The sequence below is a fragment of the Bombus affinis genome, chromosome 8, assembly GCF_024516045.1.
Source record: "Bombus affinis isolate iyBomAffi1 chromosome 8, iyBomAffi1.2, whole genome shotgun sequence".
Taxonomy (NCBI): Eukaryota; Metazoa; Arthropoda; class Insecta; order Hymenoptera; family Apidae; genus Bombus; species Bombus affinis.
This window is the reverse complement of record NC_066351.1, coordinates 1,954,569-1,974,887: the sequence shown is the minus strand read 5'-3', so window position 1 is coordinate 1,974,887 and position 20,319 is coordinate 1,954,569. Positions and strand designations below refer to the sequence as shown.

The 20,319-nt window shown below is 37.1% G+C and overlaps 1 protein-coding gene across 2 annotated transcripts in view; it reads right to left on the bottom strand.

Moving 5' to 3' along the window:
• Window positions 1-13: 13 nt before the first annotated feature.
• The window catches only part of LOC126919399 (uncharacterized), an 86,401-nt gene continuing 66,095 nt past the window's right edge, over window positions 14-20,319 (bottom strand). Inside the window, exons 1-11 of one of the 2 annotated variants that reach the window (XM_050728602.1) lie at window positions 17,248-18,894; window positions 16,150-16,195; window positions 15,907-16,074; window positions 10,897-11,116; window positions 6,582-6,665; window positions 5,402-5,535; window positions 3,927-4,063; window positions 3,450-3,604; window positions 1,828-2,069; window positions 1,541-1,727; window positions 14-1,400 (exon numbers count right to left, since the gene is read on the bottom strand). In XM_050728602.1, coding sequence (XP_050584559.1) covers window positions 1,204-1,400; window positions 1,541-1,727; window positions 1,828-2,069; window positions 3,450-3,604; window positions 3,927-4,063; window positions 5,402-5,535; window positions 6,582-6,665; window positions 10,897-11,116; window positions 15,907-16,074; window positions 16,150-16,195; window positions 17,248-17,288 — 1,611 coding nt within the window. In that variant the 5' untranslated portion in view covers window positions 17,289-18,894 and the 3' untranslated portion in view covers window positions 14-1,203. Of the gene's footprint in view, window positions 1,401-1,540; window positions 1,728-1,827; window positions 2,070-3,449; window positions 3,605-3,926; window positions 4,064-5,401; window positions 5,536-6,581; window positions 6,666-10,896; window positions 11,117-15,906; window positions 16,075-16,149; window positions 16,196-17,247; window positions 18,895-20,319 lie in introns of those variants that run through there. The other variant, XM_050728603.1, reaches the window with a different exon arrangement.

Genomic DNA, 20,319 nt, shown 5'->3' with positions numbered 1-20,319 from the left:
ATCTACCATTGTATTGTATCTACCATTAAAGCGTTTTTTAGTATTTTGTTCAATCTTATTGCAATACAATTAGATGAGAAATAATCGAAAGAATGTAGCAGGGTTAATCCAAAAACACATTCACACACGCTTGAAAAAGAAGTACATCTAACGAGAACGAGCGAAAAGGACATAATATTTATGGCTTACCCATGCTATATCTATTCACTGTCTTTGTCAATGGTAAGATGGTAACCTTGACGCTTGAACATAAGCGAAATAATTCTTCCAACAATCTAAAATATAAGAGAACACTACTATAATGTTATCTATGAAAGGATGATTTGAAATTGTAAAAAAGGTCGTTGTTCTAAATTTTTGTATAAGTTACGGCATGCATATAAAGTATGATCAGTTATTTGTTCAGCTGTAGCTCGAGACCTCGATGATTTTTATGTTCCTGAATATGACGAGTAATGCTATTAGGCATACTTAAAGTACTGAATCTCATTAAACGGTATTAAACGACTGTATATCTAGTCATTCGTTTTGATCTCGTGTAGTAACGTTCGCGCGACCGAGAAAGATTGTCATCAAATATTTTTCTCAATCGCGCGTTCGATACGGAGAACGTGGCAAAATCCTCGACTTCTAAATTCGCCTTTGATCGTTGTTATCTACGGACGGCAACTCACTTGTACGCAAAATAAACGAAGAAATTATAATTGAAAAAAGATAAAAAAAAAACAGCGTTTAGGTAAAAAGGAAACACGAGTTCAATCGTTCACGATCTACCCGACTACGTTTCGCTTGTTATCGACGGTTAATCAGCTATTAAACAAACAAAAAGGAAATAGAAAACTACGCCTAATCGTATTTATCACAATATATGTTCTTTGACTTTTCTAATTTCATTTTCTAGCTATTCGTCTAGCTATTCATTTTCTATCTCACGCTTTACCGAAATACACAATTTTTAGTTACATTTGTATTGCTTGCGTCTCACAATTTGTATTCTCGACCGTTGATTGAAAATACCTTTTTTATCGATCGAGTTGTTAGCTTTATTACCGATCGCGTCACTTCTTACAAACGCAATGATCGCTTTATTACCGACAGAGAATATTTTCCCGGTGATTCTTTCGATACGCTTGTACCGATGGAGTTGCCACGAAGAAGAAGGAAAAGAGGAGAAATTCGCTTGTACGTCCAAAGAGGCCGCGTTTAGTTGATCCTACCCTTGTGGGTCATGTAACTTATGCTATCGGATAAAAGTTTTTCCCTAGCCTGTCTTCGAATTCTCGAACACATCGCTAATATCGTCCCTGCCATTAGACAGAGGAAGCCACAACCGATTCCTATGATCGTACTAAGAACAGTTGATCTAAGGCACACTCTGTCGTTCGTGGATTCACTAGATCCTGCAAAAAAGACATCAATAATCAATATATTTATATAAACGAATAAAAATGTTAATAATCATAATCATAGAAGTTTTGTTTAAACGATGACTCGAATAACGGATTGAATATTTTAAGGTCGAATCATTTACTGAAATTACCACTTCGGAAAGCTGTAGTGGAATTCTGGAAGAATTCCGTATCTGCCTCGCCTTCCTGTAGAACACGCAACGATTGGAACAGATTGACGTTCTCTGACAAACTCGTCGCTGGCGTCGACGGGCCACCAATTTCTGGCAAAGAACGTTTAGCCACATTCTTGGCGTTCCTCCAATGACACGGTTGACTCTGTACAATCACGAATAATTCATATAACAACAGGCATATAAATTCACATCAAGACTTTTAACAAAACGATCTATTGTATGACGATTCGTTTCCTACATACTGGACATCTTCCGTGACACATTCTGACATCGCACTCGATGTATAGAGCAGGTGAACCAGTGAACCTAAACGTCTTCATGTAGGCGAAAACTTGAGTCTCGAAGAGACCACTCTCTGACCAGGATCCACGAAATCTACTGATCAATTTATCATCCACTGGGCACCCGTATTGATCAATCAGCTGAATCCTCTTGTTTCCACCATTGTGGGCGTAACAGTCGTTCACGACGATGTCGAAACCATCTGTGAATATAAAAATATTCATTTTACAAGTTTATCCTAATATACATTCGAATTTTTTTTATTAAATTTTACAGTAAAGTTCGATCTCTATTTATTAGAATTACATTTTAATTAAGGCGACCAAACACTTGCAGGTAGAATCTATTTGAAACTAATACTTGAAATTACAAAATTCCTATTATACAGGATGTTTCAAAAAATTAAAGTCACTAAATTAAATATGTCAAATATAGCGAACAATGGTATCGACCACACCTATGCTGTCGATAAAACAGGAAAGACTTTACTGAGGAAAATATGTGATATTTAGACTTTCGTATATCCAGACAAGTTTTTGCTTGTTTTAATAACTATTACACGTTCCTCAAGTTTCATATCAACGTTCTGAACCAACCTAATGAACTTAAATAGCCTGAGTATATCGATTCTACTTAGAATCCTAGTATCTTGGAATATTTAAACCACTTATCGTTGTCAATTATTAACAACTTGGAATCGCGACTCGTTATCGATTTCTCGAACGAGAAAACCCTACTCTAATTTTAGTTTGTCGAAGGGAAACTGTGTACGTAACAAAGGTCCTGAGTATCCCGTTAACCCGTGGAGTAACACCAGGCAGATGTTATGTAGCGCCACGTGATTAGTACTAGAACTACCACACCAGTCAAATTGACGGATTTTACAATTTTCTTTTAAAATTCCTATTTCATGCTATATTTTTCTGCAATGATGTAATGACTTTCGCAACGATAACTAAAAGAATAATATAATGAATTTTATTTTGTTTTTTATATATTCAAACTCAAAATAGTTTTGTATCAATGCTACTTATACGAATATCAGTTAAAATGACTGGTACTTGTCAAAGTGTAAAAGGGTCCTACAATCTGTTTATCAAACCCCAATTAACCAGTTTCCTCGTTTTCTACAACTTTCCACACAGTTTTAAAATTTGTACTGTGTATCGTATCATATCATTCGATATGATGATATCAGTTATGAGGAAAATTCCGGATCGATCGCTAGATCACTAGATGCTAACTAGAAATGCTAACTAGAAATACCACACTAGCCAAATGACTGGTTCTCCAATTTTATCAATGTGCCAACCCTCGTTTAAGTCGATCATGGTCCCAGATGGATTAATAATACCAAAAATGTACTACATAACATGGAGTTCCTTCCGTAAGGAAGTAATAAATCAATAAATACAAAAATATTCTATTATTACGTATTTTTTAAAAACCAGACGTTTTCACTGGTTTTGGTACAAATAGCTTCGTGTTAACTATCGATAGTTCTAGTGTTAGACTGTCGGCCGTATGGAATCGATGTAAGAGTAGCGTAACGCGAAAATGCGTGTCCGCTACATCGGCGTACCGTATTTGCTGCGCATATAGATAATGAGAGTCAGAGGATCGCCGACACGGACTGGTCCAGCCACTCTAGTTCCAGTGGTCCCGTAACCGTATCTGATTTCCATGTAGCACTCTGGTGGCTGCAGGGTGAACACAACAGGATTCCCCGTCGCAACTCTGAAAGAAGATATCCGCGTTAGAGCCTTCTGCTGGCATCAACTTCCCGTTATCCACCAGTGGGACAACATACAGTACACGTTAAAAAATACACGGTACTACAAATATATATATATACAATAATTCTGAATGTTTTACTGTTATTATGCATGACTGATAGGCATTGCAAGTTGACAGATATTTAATAAGATGGTCGACATCTAGGAATTGAAAGGCGACGCTTCTTCCAAACGTTGTAATCACATTTGCAAGTCGCTTTGAAGAGCTTAATTAAGGATCATTAATTGGTATTAATAATTAAGGTATTTAATAAGACACTTACTCGACATCGAGGAATGGAAAGGTGACGGTTTTCCAGAAGTCATAACCGTATTCGCAAGTCACTTTGAAGTGTTCGTCGAACTCCTCTTCGATCAGCGGGTTGTACTGCACTGTGACCGTGTTCCACATCAAGTTTTTCTGCAGTGGAAAGAAATCGAGCGTTGTAAATCGCGAGGAGAAAATCACAGTGAGTGGGCCATTTAGACGAAATATCGATCATCGATCAATTGGTTAAAGCGGTTTACAAAGAAATGCAAGCGCTAGATACTATGTATTAGTGGAGTTAACTGAGTGTGAAGAGCGAAGAGAAATTCTTTGAAGAGTCGACATTAAAATATTACCGACGCTACTGTATTTTTCTAGTACAAAATTAAATATGATATGCTGTTGAAATTTTTCATGCAAAACAACTAACAATAGGAAAAGAAGAAATACAGGAAAAAAGGATGAAGAATGACAAAGAAAGGAAAGAGGGAAGGGAGGAAAGATATCGAATGGGAATGAAGGAAATAGTGAAAATAGAATGGGCACAGGCAGAGGAAAGGAGATGAAGGCCAGATCGAAAAGGAAGAGAAAAGTAAAAGGGAAATCTGTGATCTGTATTTAATTATTCACTTTATATGTTCATTATATTATCTTTTCAACGATTCTATAAATCTAGTTCGCTAATCTATAAAGTTACTTAAGAGTCAACAGAATATCGTCTTCATCCAAATTCTTTTCCTCCGTTTCGTTTGATCTCTTTCTGATCGCAACTCAGTAGGAACAGACACGATTTTAGTGCATCCTGTATAAGCCATGTCGAGTTTAATAAATCTCAGCAGAACGTAACAGAATTATTAGCATCGGCATTTATGATTCGCGTCCGTTAAAGTTCTCTAACGGCACGGATGGTGCGTATATTAATATACATGTCGAGTCTCGTGGGACGTTAAACATTCAGACGACGGTGGATGATCGCGAGATAAAAGATAAAACGGGCCAAGTCGATTCTTTTATTTTTTTTTGTCCACGTTAATCATTATTATTCCTTGTCAAAAGGGGCAAGTGGTCACGCTGTGATCGTAACGAACCACACCATCTATCTTTCGCCACACTATTATACAGTACTGTGCAAAAGTCTTAAATCATCTGTGTTACTCGTTTTACAATGGCAATTAAATATGTAGTCCCGCTGGAAAATCTTGGGATACATCTTTAATAAAACTGTAGTATTTGATATAGATTACGTATAACAATATTAAGATATTTTATTCATGCCACTGGGTACTTGTGGTTTCTTCTGATTCACAATTTTTTTTTTTTTAATTATAATACACAGAGCTCTGGTTTAATTCTAATGGAGTCATTTACAACAGATCTTCTTAACAAATAGCGTCATCTATTTGTTCGTTACTAGAAGTGAAACATTCTCTTTTAATACATGGACTGAGGCTTTTGTACGTTACAGTATACACGCGTGCTCTCTTTACGTACCGTAGGATTTTTTCGGCTGTCCTGATGATGAGTGTTCTCGCCGAGGGTGCCGCAACGATTCAGCTGAATATAGAACTCGTAGTAGTCGCGGCCAGTTCCGTTCACGTACATGCAGTCCGGGTCATAGGAGTAGCCTTTAATTGAAATTGATCGTTCACTGTCAGCAATTTTCGTATACACACCCACGTTTACAGGTACATATTTATTAACACACATAGTGGGATCATGTAAAACGCAACAACGAATCCAGATCACCAAACAAAACCATTTACAACAGATACAGTAAAAATATAATAATAAAATTTCTTAATAAATTGAGAGCTGTAAGAAAAGGTCAAAGTCTTTTGTAGAACTGAATTAATATTAATAGGAAAATTGTACGAGCTACAAGCTATGTACGTGTATTAATGCATTCTGTTCCATAACAGCATGTAACACAGCTTGGCAACAAAACAAATAAAATTGTGAAAATTACATGTGCTACAGTAACCTACATAAGTAACGTACATGAGATGGGATTGTAGACTCGAGCAATTTCTTCTATATTTTATTATTTTCATTCCTTCTATATGTTGCCACACAGAAACTAGACTATGTCGGAACTAATTGTTGAATTTCTGAATAATTAAACACGCATCGTGTAAGAGAAGTTTTCCTTTAGCTTTTAAAATCACGAATATGAAACAACGATCGAGCAAAACTGGAACGATAATCATCTATACCCTGTTCGAATCGAGAGGAACGTTCAAAGAGAGCTGAATAGTCTGGAAGGAGGACGGTGACCAACAAGGACGAGCTATTTGCAGGTGCATCGCGTGCATCGTGCAAAGAGCAGGCAACGCGTTATGCTTCTTTCAAAATAACGGAAATGCACGGTTCGACTATGCTGGTCTGGATGGACTCGCCTTGGAAAAAAGGAAAATTTTCTCTCTTTCCATCTTCCTTTCTCTATCTCTGTTTGCTAGTGGCGAACTTCAGCGAGATCGTTTCACGATAATGTTTTGCCATTAGCTCGTCAGCATCGTAACAGTTCGAGCGTTGTGTCCGCAGAGATGATGATTGCGAACGGCAAAGTCGTGAGGTCGTACAACGCGGACGTGATAGAACGTCTTTTGATGCGGATCCTCACAGCCACGTCCACGATTCATGTCGCGATGTTAATTTCCAAAGGGCTACTTACCCGCTGAGTAGAGCAACCCGGTGAAGGAACCGTTGAAACCGATCCGGATCTTCATGTAGTCGTCCTGACACTCTGCCTCGATATCTACAAATTTTTATTTTATTAATAAGAAATACATCATTCCACAATTTTGTTTTTTTTTATTAGATGGCTGGTTTTCTATGAGTTGTTTCACTATTTTGATTGAATTGGTGTAAAGTTAAATTGTGTTTATACATAGTTTATACATTTCTCTCAGTAAATTATAAAATAAAAAATTTTTTGATTTTTATATGTGAAGCACAATATTTATCGTGTTAACTATGTTCATACTAATCTTGTTAATTATGTCCTTAACTCGTTGAATTGCTTTTAGCATTCTTAAGAAAACATGATCAACGTTTAACTCTAAAGAAACCAAACACTTAACTTTGTCAGAGTTGAGTTGTCAGTTTGGTTTTTGTATACCCCATATGCCGATGATTAATGACTAATAATGTTCAACTTTAAATGTGAAACTTTAATTTACATAAAATACTTAACACTTTGACTACACATATTCCACTCAGGGCGCCACAGTGTTTCAACACAGTGCACCGTTAGATGCAAGATTTGTTCTCATTTTCTTTTTATTGATGTTCTAATAAAAATGTTTAATCGTTCAATGGGGCACTTTTTATTTCAAGTATCTTCTATTCATCGGTTATATTCAAAATGTCCTAATTGTCAATTTTCATTCAATTTTTAGAATTATAAGAAGTTGAAGCGCTCCGGTCATCAATGACCATTGTGGCATCACAAGAGAAACGGTGGCGGTTTGTATATAACGTGTCAGTCAAATTGTTAAAGTATGAGTTATTAGGTTTGCCCAAAGCGCAGAAAATATCGGAGATTAAGAGATAAGCAATTTTTAAATTCTTCGTTTTATCACACTGTCGAAGGATTAATAGCGGAATATATAGCACACACACATCCCCTTCAAATTCTCCCACGTTTTTTCCCAAAGTCACGTATCGTACTTTCCAAATTAGCGTCAATTTCCACGATAACGAACGAGTCATCAGCAGCCGCCTGCTTTTACGATCGGAAGCTTCGATAAAACGGTTCCAACGAGGCAGCGAACCTAAGAGAAGTCACGATGCCGAAACGTTGGTGTTTCGTGTCGAAACGGTCGGAAAATCGGGGGCCATCCGGTGGGCGGAAAGCGGCGGAAAACCGGCCGCCGATGACGAGTGAAAGTAAACCGGCGAAGCCCCTTTATAGGTGCTCTTCGTGGTAAGGAGCCGTTTCCATCGTAAAACGACGTAATCCAGCGGGAGTGTGGAAGATGAACGGCGTTAGATGGAGGCTGAAGATAGTCACACTCGAGGTAATCCTCGATGATACAACGTTTCGTCGAGAGAACGTTTCCCGCCCGTTTTCTTTTTCTCTCTCCTTCCTTTCTTTTCTTTCTTTTTTTATTCTTCAGTGTGACTGTGTAGGTAGGTGCGCGTGCTGCTAGTGCAGCACGCGTACACCATTTTCGACCGGTATGCACACTTATTAGAATTGCGGATAAGTAAAGTGCTTTGTGTTCAGAGGCCGGCAAAACGTCCGAGAGTAAACAATGGAAGCGGTTACGCAACTCTGATATACTCGCGCTCGAGTACGCGAGGAGAAGTATAGTATCTCGGTGTCACGACGAACATTCTTCACTCGCGATTTCGCCCGTGACTCCTTTCGTCGTTGGTTTACCTCTTTGTATCTATGCACGAGATACGATACGACTCTGTGGTATGTGAATAATTGTATATTTTATCTGGATTTAGAGTTACATTAACACGTTCGTCGCCACGTCGCACATATCTAAGGTATACTTCCGTGGGGACCCCGTCACCAAGGTATGGTGACGCTCTTCTTGTTCGAGTTAATTAAATATACGATATTATATATAGGATATAGAACATAAAAATATTAAAAACACATTATACCATACTTTTTATTAATTTATATTCTGGATAATATATTATTCTATATCGCATGGTATTTGTTAAAACATTTCAAACACATTTGGGGTAATTTTGGGCACTTCGAACAATAGTTGTAGACTCCGTCATCACTACTCTCCTCACTTTCAAATATATTTTCACACTGTTTACTGAACGTTTTGAGGATGAAAAAATCACTGATGTACGTCTCACAAGTATGCTTCTCGACTAAATGAAAGATCTGAGATATCTACCATGAAATCCCTCGGAATACTGTAGTTGGAAAGCTTATCGCTTTCTCCATTTCAGAACTAAATAATCTTTTCTTTACAATAAATCGAAGGCGATAAATAATGCGGCGGTCGGATTTGGCCCCGTAGGAAACTTAGCCGAATCACGCTGGGCAACGAACGTGTTAAGTCATTACATAAGAATATCTTATTATTAGCTTGTCCGAAAAACTTCTTTCGTTTCATAAGGTGATAATAGATGAACAACGATCCATTTCGTTATACCTCTATTATTATGTTCGCGCATAATTCGATAAACTAATATAAAACAAAAAACATTGTGCGTCTATTATTTCCTTATAAAACGAAAGAAACTTTTCGGACAACCTAATACATAACAACGTTGTTCGAAAATTGAAATCTTCCTAACTTAATCTCATTTTCATCCCCATTTTCGTTCGAACTAGGGACTGTACATATTTGCTGTAAATTTTAATATTTGACAGAAATTTATGATAAATAATCCTCTTCCAATTCCACTAAATATAACGCGCAATATCTCACTCTCAAGAACAGTGAAACATTGCCAACAATCCATTAATCATCTAACTTCTAATCATAGTAAGTTTTAACTATCTAGCTTTTAACCGTAAGGGCATCGTTCATTTTCAACAGCGAAATCGTTTGTATGAGCACAATGACGAGAGTACGAGTTTCAAAAATAAGAAGCGCGATGGTTCATTTACGTGAAAGACGTTGCATCAACGACGACGAACAGCAGAAGAAAGAAGAGAAGATGGAGACCCGAGGTCGTAGAAACGAGCGTGCACAGGAGGATACATTAAAGCTAATGGGCCTTCTTTCGCGTAATCGACGATACCGCGGGTGGCCGCCGTGTTTCCCGCAGAGAGAACCTTTATGACTTCATCGAGACTAAGCCGGTCTCCATTGGAGAACGTGCACAGCTCATCATCGATAAGCATGCTCTAAGACGAGTCGTCTAATTCGGGAACCTGTCATGTCGTTCTCTAACGATTCGTATCAATTTACCTCTTGATTAAGCCACCCTTCGTCCGTGCAGCCTTAACCTTCCAGCAATTACGAGTCGTGTTTCGTTCGAATCTCGACAGCGTAAATCTCGGAAATTACAATGAAGACTGGACGAGTAACGCCTTCGAGACGAATTTATTGGAGGATAGCCTTCTCGCGGGCCGCAATTTCGCGAATTACGGACCTTCACGGGTCACGTCCGCCAGATAAGATCAAATTCTTTTTCCTTAGGTTGGTGCATAAAAGATGTTTCTTCGTTTAACAGTAACATTTAAGTCGCACACTGTATTTAATCAAAATAATTTCCACGTTAGTCGTTTAATCGATTAACAGTTTCTATCTATATATTAAGCAATGATACTTATCCTAGACCTGACAGAAATTCACTATAAATGACTCTTTTTCAAATCCATCAAATATCATACAATATTCCAAACAAACATTCCAAATAACCAAATATTGTCTAAGCATGTGTATCTTTCTCCTATATATTACTATCCTTCGTGTATCAAACGGTTTATAACTAAATAAATGGAATTCATAGAGAAAGGAGACTCGAGAGCTATAGAGAGCTATAGAGAGCTATAGAGACGCGGATAATACCGATCGAGAGAGAAGTGAAGAGAAAGGAAATGAGTGGACGTGTCGAACGCAGTAGTGTCTCGGTGTCGGGAGTGCCGTACGAGTTTCCGACACCGTTTTAATTGCGTCCACTCTAACGGTAGCTGTTCGCCATCGCATCGCGTCGCGAATGCCGGATCGTCGAGAAAGCTGTGCACCAGTGACGACGCCGATGGATCGATCGATCAAACGCTTCCTAGCTACGTCCATCGCAACTCGGAAAGGTAGCAATAATAACGGATATCTGCGTGTGGTAACGGTCCCCGAGGGTGAAAGCGTTCGCTTTCTTATTGGAGATTCCTAGTTTCAGGATTTAGATATTTAATTTAATTAAATGAAAGAGAATCGTGCAATAGCGTAGTTAGAAGTTTTTGTTTGGATATGCAAAAACTGTTATCCTTTTACACTTGGGAAATATGGTAACTAAACTAAAGGTAAAATGTTTCATAATATTTCAAAATCACTTACGTTGAACTCGAGTAGTATTAGGTCTGTATCTCCTGTGTTCCCGATCCCAGGTCTCCGGATGCCTTTTCCATTCCTCATCCCCAACCACTCCAGTTCCTCCACCTCCAGGTATTCCTTGTAGACCCTGAAGGGTCTGAAGAGCTTGAAGATTCGGGCTCAAGGGTCTTCCTTTCAGCGATGGTATTGGTACATACGCTGCTCCTTCTCCAACGTACACAACCTTCGTGCGAAAGGAACAAAATTAACACGATTAACAAAGCTAAATTGAATTAAACCATTCGAAATCCATTTCCAATTAATAGACAGTCCAGTTACAGATTGCACAATTTTTCCTTATATTTTTAGACTTCTAATAATTTTAAATTTCAGATGGTACTTTCTATAATACTCTTATCTTCTTATTTTAATTCTTCGAGTGCTTTATATTAAATAATAACTAGTTTGCGGATGTTTATGCATTTATGAAAAATTTAAATATACAGAAATATGTAAAATATATATATAATATGCAGAGATATCTATAATATGAGTAATACATAAGTAAAATAATCCACCTCTAAAAATTCTGCTTTTTTGGACAGATATATTCGCAAAATTATGAATTTGCGTAATTATTCATAATCTATTAATAGCAGAAACACAATTTTTGTCACATGACGAATCGACAAAAATCAATTTCAAATATCTTAACGTCATCACCGAAACTTACAAATTAATGAATAATGAATAGATAATGATATACCAGGAATACTAAATTGCCAAATCACACTATGGGAATCGCACAACAAACATCAAAATAGACCCACACCATTCATAACAGAGATTTAATGCCTCTTTTACCGTTGATCCAGCTGCAATTTCCCACGTGGAAACAAGTGGTTACAAAGGAAAAGGGAAAACGACGAGATGAGAAGGAAAAGAACTGTACGATGGACGCGTGACTAACGCTTGGCAAGCTCGTTCCTCACGTGTTGTGTGAACGCCTTGAAACATCGGGTTCTTGTTCTTGTACGATTGCAATGCACGCGCGTCAGGATAATACTTGGTTTCGCTTGTCGCGTAACCCGTGACTTCCATTTGTTCCACCATCTCCAGCAATCTTCCTTCTCCTCTTCCTCGTTTTCTGTATCACTTGGTGCACGTGTCTTATGGGTCTACCAGCGTGCACCAAAGTTAGCCGATAAATGTTTCAAGAGAAAAGTCGCGTTTATGTCGAAGATGGTTATTGCAGTTCGTAGTACGGTGCTAATACTCGCTACTTTGCAACGAAGTTCTTAAACCAATGTTATACAACGCTCCTCAAATCGTGAATTTCTTTCGTAATAGCCAAATAATTTGCAACCTCTTCTCTTTTATATAGTTTATATAGAGCTGCGTTTCATAGGGATAAAACTACCATAAATTTTCAATTTTTGAACAGCTACGAGGTATGAAAGATATAACATGAGAAAATCTGATTATAATCTACAAAATTGAACAGTTATGAAAGTTCACTTAAGGAACTTATTGCTACAATTTCATGTTATTGTGTTCTTAGTTTAATTTTCGTATAATAAAATATTCTGCTATTTTAATGTCATAATTACGAAACAGGAATATAAATTCTTCCTCTTTAGCGAATACAATCAAACTTTGATTTCAAATACCTTATCATTTAATATATAATATAATACATAATACATAATATATAATTAATATACAAAAATTAAAAGTTTCTGGGTGGTTTTATGGTTATGAGACGCAGTGCAATGTACTTCCTTTCTAAAAATATCAGTGTTATAGCACAAATAGAATAATGTAACTATATTGAAATGAATGCGAAAAATCTTGAAAAATAATTATAACGATCTTTAAAAACCAATCCTCAGAAAATACTTCGCGATTCGGAGATCGGTAACCTGGATTATAAGGAATCGTGGAAACTGAATATCAGTTTTGTTTCTGATCTTCAGTTTTACGAGACTGTTTCGCCTTGCAAACGCGGCACGCAGAACCCAGAAGGGAGAAAGAACAATAAGAAGAGCAGCAGATTGCAACATGCACCGTAAACGAAAAAGAACATAATTCTTGTGGAACAAGTCGTCTTACGGGACCTCTGGAATCTGTTGCAATTATCGAAACCATAATAGAAAGTCATTTTCACAGGATTTTTCAAAAAAGCCTTTCCCTTCCTTCTTCATCAACCTTTTAAACCCTATGCAAACTTTCGAGACTTTCCAACTCATCGAGATGGTCAAGACTTCTAAGACAATCAAGTTTTAAATTTTGCATCATGTTTGAAGTCATTGGAAATTTTTACTATAATACAAACGATTCGAAATGTTTCAGAATTCATCACTAGTATTCTCTCTGAGCCGGATCAGGTAGGAGGCGGCACGTGGTTGGTGGTAAACGGCAGGCTACGCAAAAAGTACTGAAAATAGCCTCCATATGTCGGTACCAGTGGAAACAATCGTGTCGTTACACGCTCTTCTTCGCCGATCTCTCGCCTCTTTTTACCTCGTTTCTTCGTCTGCTACCAGCTCTAACAACGAGCTGAGATTCTTTCTCGGATTCCAGTTCGTGCGTTCTCCACCCGAATCAACTCTCCGCGCGAGCAACTTACACGCAGCATTCTCGTCATTTTCCTTTTCGTTCTCCTATTTGTACTCTTTCTTGGCAGATTATAGCTTTTCATGGATTCCACTTTTCTGACATTTCTGGAACTTCTTCTGGAACTTGAGCGGCGTTTATGGGCTACTAGAATGGTTAACAGCATTGCTCCTTCGTGGTATCTTGTCTCTTCGCTTTATGGGAAGCCGGAGGATACTTCGAAACGTCTTTAGGAGTATCGTTTTGAGAAACGCTCGCGAGGTAAAACGTCCAACGTGTTTGGCAACAGGGTTAGGTTAAAGTGCTCGGTTTCCACGGAAATGGATCGTTTAGATCTTTCTTTTCGGCTTTTAGGAATATCCAGGAAGCGCGCCCTTTCACCGTGGATGATTTCTTGTTCTTGTAAGAAATAGAATTTTGAGACCTAAGTGATGCCTTTTACAAATTATGATTTTGAAACGTCAGTGCTTGATGCTTAAAATATAGATCATCCTAAGGATCAAAACTTTATTGAATTATCTCAATAAATTTTCTATCCTTTTCATTGTTAAATATAATTCTGAATCTTCTATCGTAGCAAATTTATCTAAATATCTATCATAATGAATTCGATCTGATGAGAATGTTAGAAATATTTTTTCTGGAACTGGATATTTTGTGAAAAATATAATGTTGTAAGACTCATAAATATCCTTTTGAAAATTGCAATTTTCATATTTTCTATACTCGATGCCTATTTAAACTCAAAAGATTTTTAATATTTTATTTTCTCGAAGTATCTTCTTCCATTGTCTTTATAGTTAAATATATTAATTCGCTATGTTAAATATAATATAAATATATTCTAAATCGCTCGATATAACAGAAATACTTGGAATGCTTCTCCTGAAAGACGATAATTTTTTACCTTATGAGAAAAGGAAGAATTTGAGACTTAAAAATACCTTTTTAATAATATTGATTTTCTACATAATTTCTTATGTTTGATACTTAAAATCAAATCTTCATTGATATTTTATCTTCTTGAGATACCTTCAGTCGTCTTCTTCGTTAAATATCATTGTGGATCGACTACGTGTCATAGTAAACTCGACGTGACATCCGTGGATAGCGTATTTTAAGACAAGATGTTCCTGCGGGTTGTTGTCGATGATCTCTCGAGTCTCATCATGACACGAGCGCTCATGCGATGATTAACGGTCGCGTGGTTAGGGCGACGAAAGTCATTAGTCGAGCTATGATCGGTCAGATGAGAGCTAGGTGAACGTACCTATCGTATCTCGGAGATTGTCCCTGACCTACACCTGTTCATCAACCAAACCTGATTATCTTATCGTTTAATGTTTCTTGCGAATTCCGTGTGATCCGTAATTCCCGGTCTTAACCAGAAGAATTCTCTTGTGGTTGTACAAGATTACAGAAAATACGTTCATCGGTGCATTTTATAGTTTCTTCTGTTGTGATTTGTTTCGTTGATGCACAGGTATTGCGTTCACTGGATACTCCAAGTAGGAAAAAATGTTGTTGATTATCGTCCGAAAAAACTGTCCAAGTTTGCAATGTGTAGATTCTTAGAAAATAATGATTTATCACTTCACAAAATGAAAAATAACCAGCCGTTTCTATAGAACCGCTTGATGAGGGGGATTAACCTTCGGCGTACTAGTCAAGCACGCGTCAATCGCTTATCTTCTTTCCTAGCGTACAAATAATCGATGCAGAAAATATATCGCCGCTCTGCTAAAAGAATGATATAAATGGTAAATTTAAACTTTTTAGGAAATCGGTTTAAAGCAGCAGATTATTAAAACAGAACATTTTTCAATCTTCTTTCCTTCGCAATTGGGTTAATCTTTAACTTTAAGCAAAATCTTTAAATTTTGTACGTCTCTAATCAAAATTCTAAAGGATTATAATAGTTTTTTGTGTCAAATAATATAATTTTATTAGATAAGATCATGGTATCTAATCATGGTTCTAAAATATAGGAAAATTTGCAAATACACAAAATTGACTCTTCTAGTAAACCAAAAAATTTCTTTTTACTTGAATAAAAAGATTCTTAAGTTTTCCTATACAAGGACGACCAATGTTCTTAAAAAATTGAGGTAAATTATGCTATAAACATCACCGGCGCAATTCAGGTGAAAATGATTCGATGAAGATGAAAAATTTGTTACGTGAATAGTAGCCAATAGTAAACCAAAGAATTTCTTTTTACTTGAATAAAAAGATTCTTAAGTTTTCTTATACAAGGACTACCAATGTTCTTAAAAAATTGAGGTAAATTATGCTATAGACATCACCGGCGCAATTCAGGTGAAAATGATTCGATGAAGATGAAGAATTTGCTATGTGAATATGCATCATGGAACTGACGCTTCGTCGAATCAACTTCGACTTCGTAAAAATACTCACAGCATCGTGATCGCTGGCCTCATGCGTTAACGCTTCCCTGGTTTCATTGTGAAGCGAGTCGTCATCCTCGGGACCAGATCCACTTCCGGCCCAATAATCCTCGGTTGTCTCGTCCAACACAGAGTCTTCCGCGTTTCCATCGCCCTCTCCATTCTCGTGATTCGTTGCCTTCAAAATTTACCTTTAACTTTAGTCTTCATAAAAGATTAAAATTTTAAATAGTCATTTTTGTGCCTGATCTACCTGACATCGAAGCGTTGCCACTGTTAGAAGCCATACGATCGCGTATCTGGAACAAAAAGAAGAAAACATTTTCATTAGTTTAATAATATATTTTCAAAATTTTAGAATTTTACGTTCACAATCATTATTTTTTGTTGTCTGATAACAACTATTTTCTCTACTTGAAAAAGAAGATATTTCCAAAATTCTGTAATTCTATAATATTTTAGATAACTATTTTAATTATTGTTTATACAATACTAAAGGCAATATAGATAAATGTACTACACATATTCCAATGTAAAGACATACAAATCAATTAAAGGCAAAATTAGAATTATGTACTCGGAAGCTTAGCAGTGCAATTCTCGTAGACACGTTTTATTTATCCGATGACATAAGCAAATTAATAGTCTACAAGTTCTAATGCATTCTAATGACCAGTTTAGATACATTCTAATAACTACTTTAAATGCTATGGATATGTTAATATATTTGAATAGGTATGCTAATTTCAAATACTGCCGCAAAGTTGTTTGGTTTCATTAACTTTTCTATTTATTTTTGCAAAAAGCTTTCTGCAGAAACAACCTTTTTTTATGTTACTTGCAGTGTTAGAGATAAGGTAGATATAAATTATATTTCAATTGGCATATAGAATATAGCAACGCTTCTTCGATATTTGGGTTTTCATTTGCATTTGAAATATAATTGCATTAATAATTGCTTGTGAACATACATCACAAAATCATGCAATACGAATATTGTCATTTTAGCATATTGCTATTTGCGTCGCCCCGTTAATTCTTTTATCGTCGAATTCAAATTTTCTATTGTTCGTTCATCTTCCAAAGTAAAACATCTATAAAAATCATTTAGTAATTGTCCGTCTAAAAAAATTATAGCTGGATAACAAAAATAACATGCGAGGGAAACAAAGAAGATTTAAAAAATCTTTGTAATGTTTAATGTTTTTGTAATGTTTAACAAATATGAAGAAAACAGACATTTTGGACAGAAATAAGCTTTCGAAATTTGTTGTTTTCTCTCGGTAGAGACAAAAATAACAAATTTTTCCACATTGGATCAGAATTTGATCTACAAGATTTCGATGATTACCCTAAAGATTTCCAGTCCACACACGTTTCTAGTCTAGACATCGTTCCCTATACCAAAGAAACCCCAGGTTCTCTGTGATTATCCAAGGTAAGCCAAGAAGCCTGAGAACGTGAAGCGGACTCGGAACGTGCACGTTTGTTCACGCGGTAACAGGCCACGGACCGACGCGAATTCGCGATAATAACGAAAGACAACGGACGGATAGGATCGCGGGAAACCATAATCGGATCATTGCCAAGCGTGACTTGGCCTAATCGGCCCGCAGGATCGAGGGAATCCTCGTCGATGCGTCAGCAAACGCGTGTCTCGCATACGGAACGCGTTTCACCACTTTTTGACTCGTGACACTCGCCAAGTTCCTGCAAGCTTCCATAGTGTTCCCAGAACAAGAGCAGAAGAAATAGAATGATCAATGAGTCATGTTCTTGACTCATGTTCTGAACTTGACAATGCTCGATCTTGTAAGAGACGGAAAGACGTTAACCCGTTAGGATTCGTGTCACTTTTGTTCTCATAGAGCGAACCGATGAATTCGTTCCTCCCCTTTTGTTTTATCACTTCCTCCTTCTCCAGGCTTCGTTTTTCGCCATGTACCTCTTCTACGTGGTTGGTTGCACTTCATCGACTTCCTTTCTACGACGCCGATGTAACGGGTCTCTTTCTTTCACATCGATCTCACTCGAGTCTAACCCTGTGTGGTTTGTTGGTTTTCTTTTGATATATTCAGGTGACATATTGTGGTCTAAAAATCATAGTTTGCTTATTTTTTTCATAAAGCACTGTTGTATTTTTATTATTATAAAAAAGCTTGAATTTTGCAGTTAATAAAATATATCCCGAAATGTAACTGTAATTTGATCAACTGTCAAATTAAAAGGATAATTCTTTTAATATACGCTTAAAACTTTGACTTACGCCACTCTAATTTTCAGTCTTCGATATATGATATATGTACAATTCCGTTCGGAAATCTTCAAATAACTGCTACGTATAATAAAACAATTGAAGGGCTGTGTTTGTAGATCGAATACAGAAAAATAAAACAACCACTCAGCTCTTAAGCTATGGAATGCAAAAGGAAAAGATTGTTCTGTATATTAGCAGTCCACGTGAACGAAGTGGCGGTCAAAAGCTAGTAGATGCTATCTATTAATAGAACCATCTTGTTACTAGGTTAGATAGAAAAGAATTTAAGATTGAATTTAGGTTGGCAGAAAATTCGAGGAATTCGAGGAATTATATCTTCGTATAAAACGGAGACATACCTCTGACTAACAAAAATTTCAATTTATTTGGGTCGGTTGAAAAATATGTTTCCGGAGTGCTGGTTTTCCTATTGGTTTGCTCTAGACATTATTTCCCAATAAACACGCGTTCACGATGATTACTATGATACAGGTGGTAATGAGGCGGTCGGAACCGATGTAATTTCTGTTATCGAGATAAACGCGTGTACACGTTAACTCTTCGTAACGGCAGGGATGAGGTTCCTTTCTGGGCTGTTAATTGCAACGCTGCAGCTTCTCGCGGAAATCGACAACTTCCCACGAGCGAAAGATCTCGATTAAAAACGTGGCACGTGAAATTAATCTTGCGAATTCTTTCTGTGATAAGCTGAATGATTATTTCAATTAACCAGTCAGCTGTTTCTGACGAGTACACTCGTCATGAAGAAATGGAAATATTTTGTGTTATCACGAGCACAGTCAGTAATAAAATTAAGAAATAAAAGTCACTTTATAATATTACAATTTAATTTTATATTATAACAGTCGCACGTACTTTGTGTTTGATGACTATACTCGTCATCGCTTACTTTTTGCGACACATCTTAGGCACACACTTTTCAAAGAACGGCTAACTGATTAATTAAATGCTACTTTACATCATATTAGGTTGTCCGGAAAGTTCTTTTCGTTGTTTAAATAGGAGATAGATATAAAATACATTTCCTTCTGTGTACCTTTCTTAAATAATGTACGATCCTTTCTCTTCTACCACCTTTTGTCGCCTCTCCGGGAGCCTCATAATGGCATTTTTCCAAAATTTTCTTGGCTTACTTTTAAAATATTCTTCGAGGCCGTTTTCTACTTCGTTTACTGATTTGAATTTTCTATTGCGAAGAAAGGAACAAATAATAGTCCAGTGGCGCAAGGTCTGGAGAGTATGGAGGATGTGATAAAACATCCCAATCAAACTCTAGATGTTTCGTTCGCACCGCTAAAGAAACGTGCGGCCTCGCGTTATCGTGGTGAAACACGATGCCACGTCTGTTCGCCACTTTAGGATGTTTTGTGATAATGGCTTCCTTAAGTTTCTCGAGTTGGGTGCAATATTTTTCACTGTTGATCGTTTGCCCTTTCGGAAGTAATTCGTAGTAGAGAATACCCTTCCAGTTCCATCAAATTAAAAGCAGCACCTTCTTCGGGTGAAATCCAGGTCTTGCTACCGTTGGAGGACACTTATCTCGACTCGACCAAGGTCGCCTACGCGCAGTGTTGTATAGAATCCAACTTTCATCCCAGTAATTAACTTTTTCAAAAATGGCTCTTTTTTGTTGCGTTGAATTAACAAATCGCATGTCGAGATTCGATTCAGGAGATTGCTCTCCGTCAGTTGATGGGGGACCCACACTTCGTAGCGATTAACGTACTCAAACTTTGATAAATGTTCATGAATCGTTGTTTGCCGAATGTTTAAAGCATCGGCTATCTCACGAACACTAGACCTTGAGTTTTCATCGAGGTAGGCCTTGATGAAGTCAGTATCAGTGGTGGATGGACGACCGCTGCGATCTTCATCTTTCAGATTAAAATTTCCGGTTCTAAGCCTCCTAAACCAATTCCGGACTGTTTGAACAGTTATAGACCAATCACCATAAACGTCACAAATCTCCTTTGCAGTGTTTTTAGGCGTACTGTCTTTTTTAAAGCAGTGAATCATAACGTGACGAAAATACATCTTTTGATATTCCATCTTTCACCACGAAAAAAACACTCGATACAGTTTCTACTAACGTCGAGAACTGTTCTCTTGCCTTACCAGAGGATAACTAGTCACCACACGATTGAC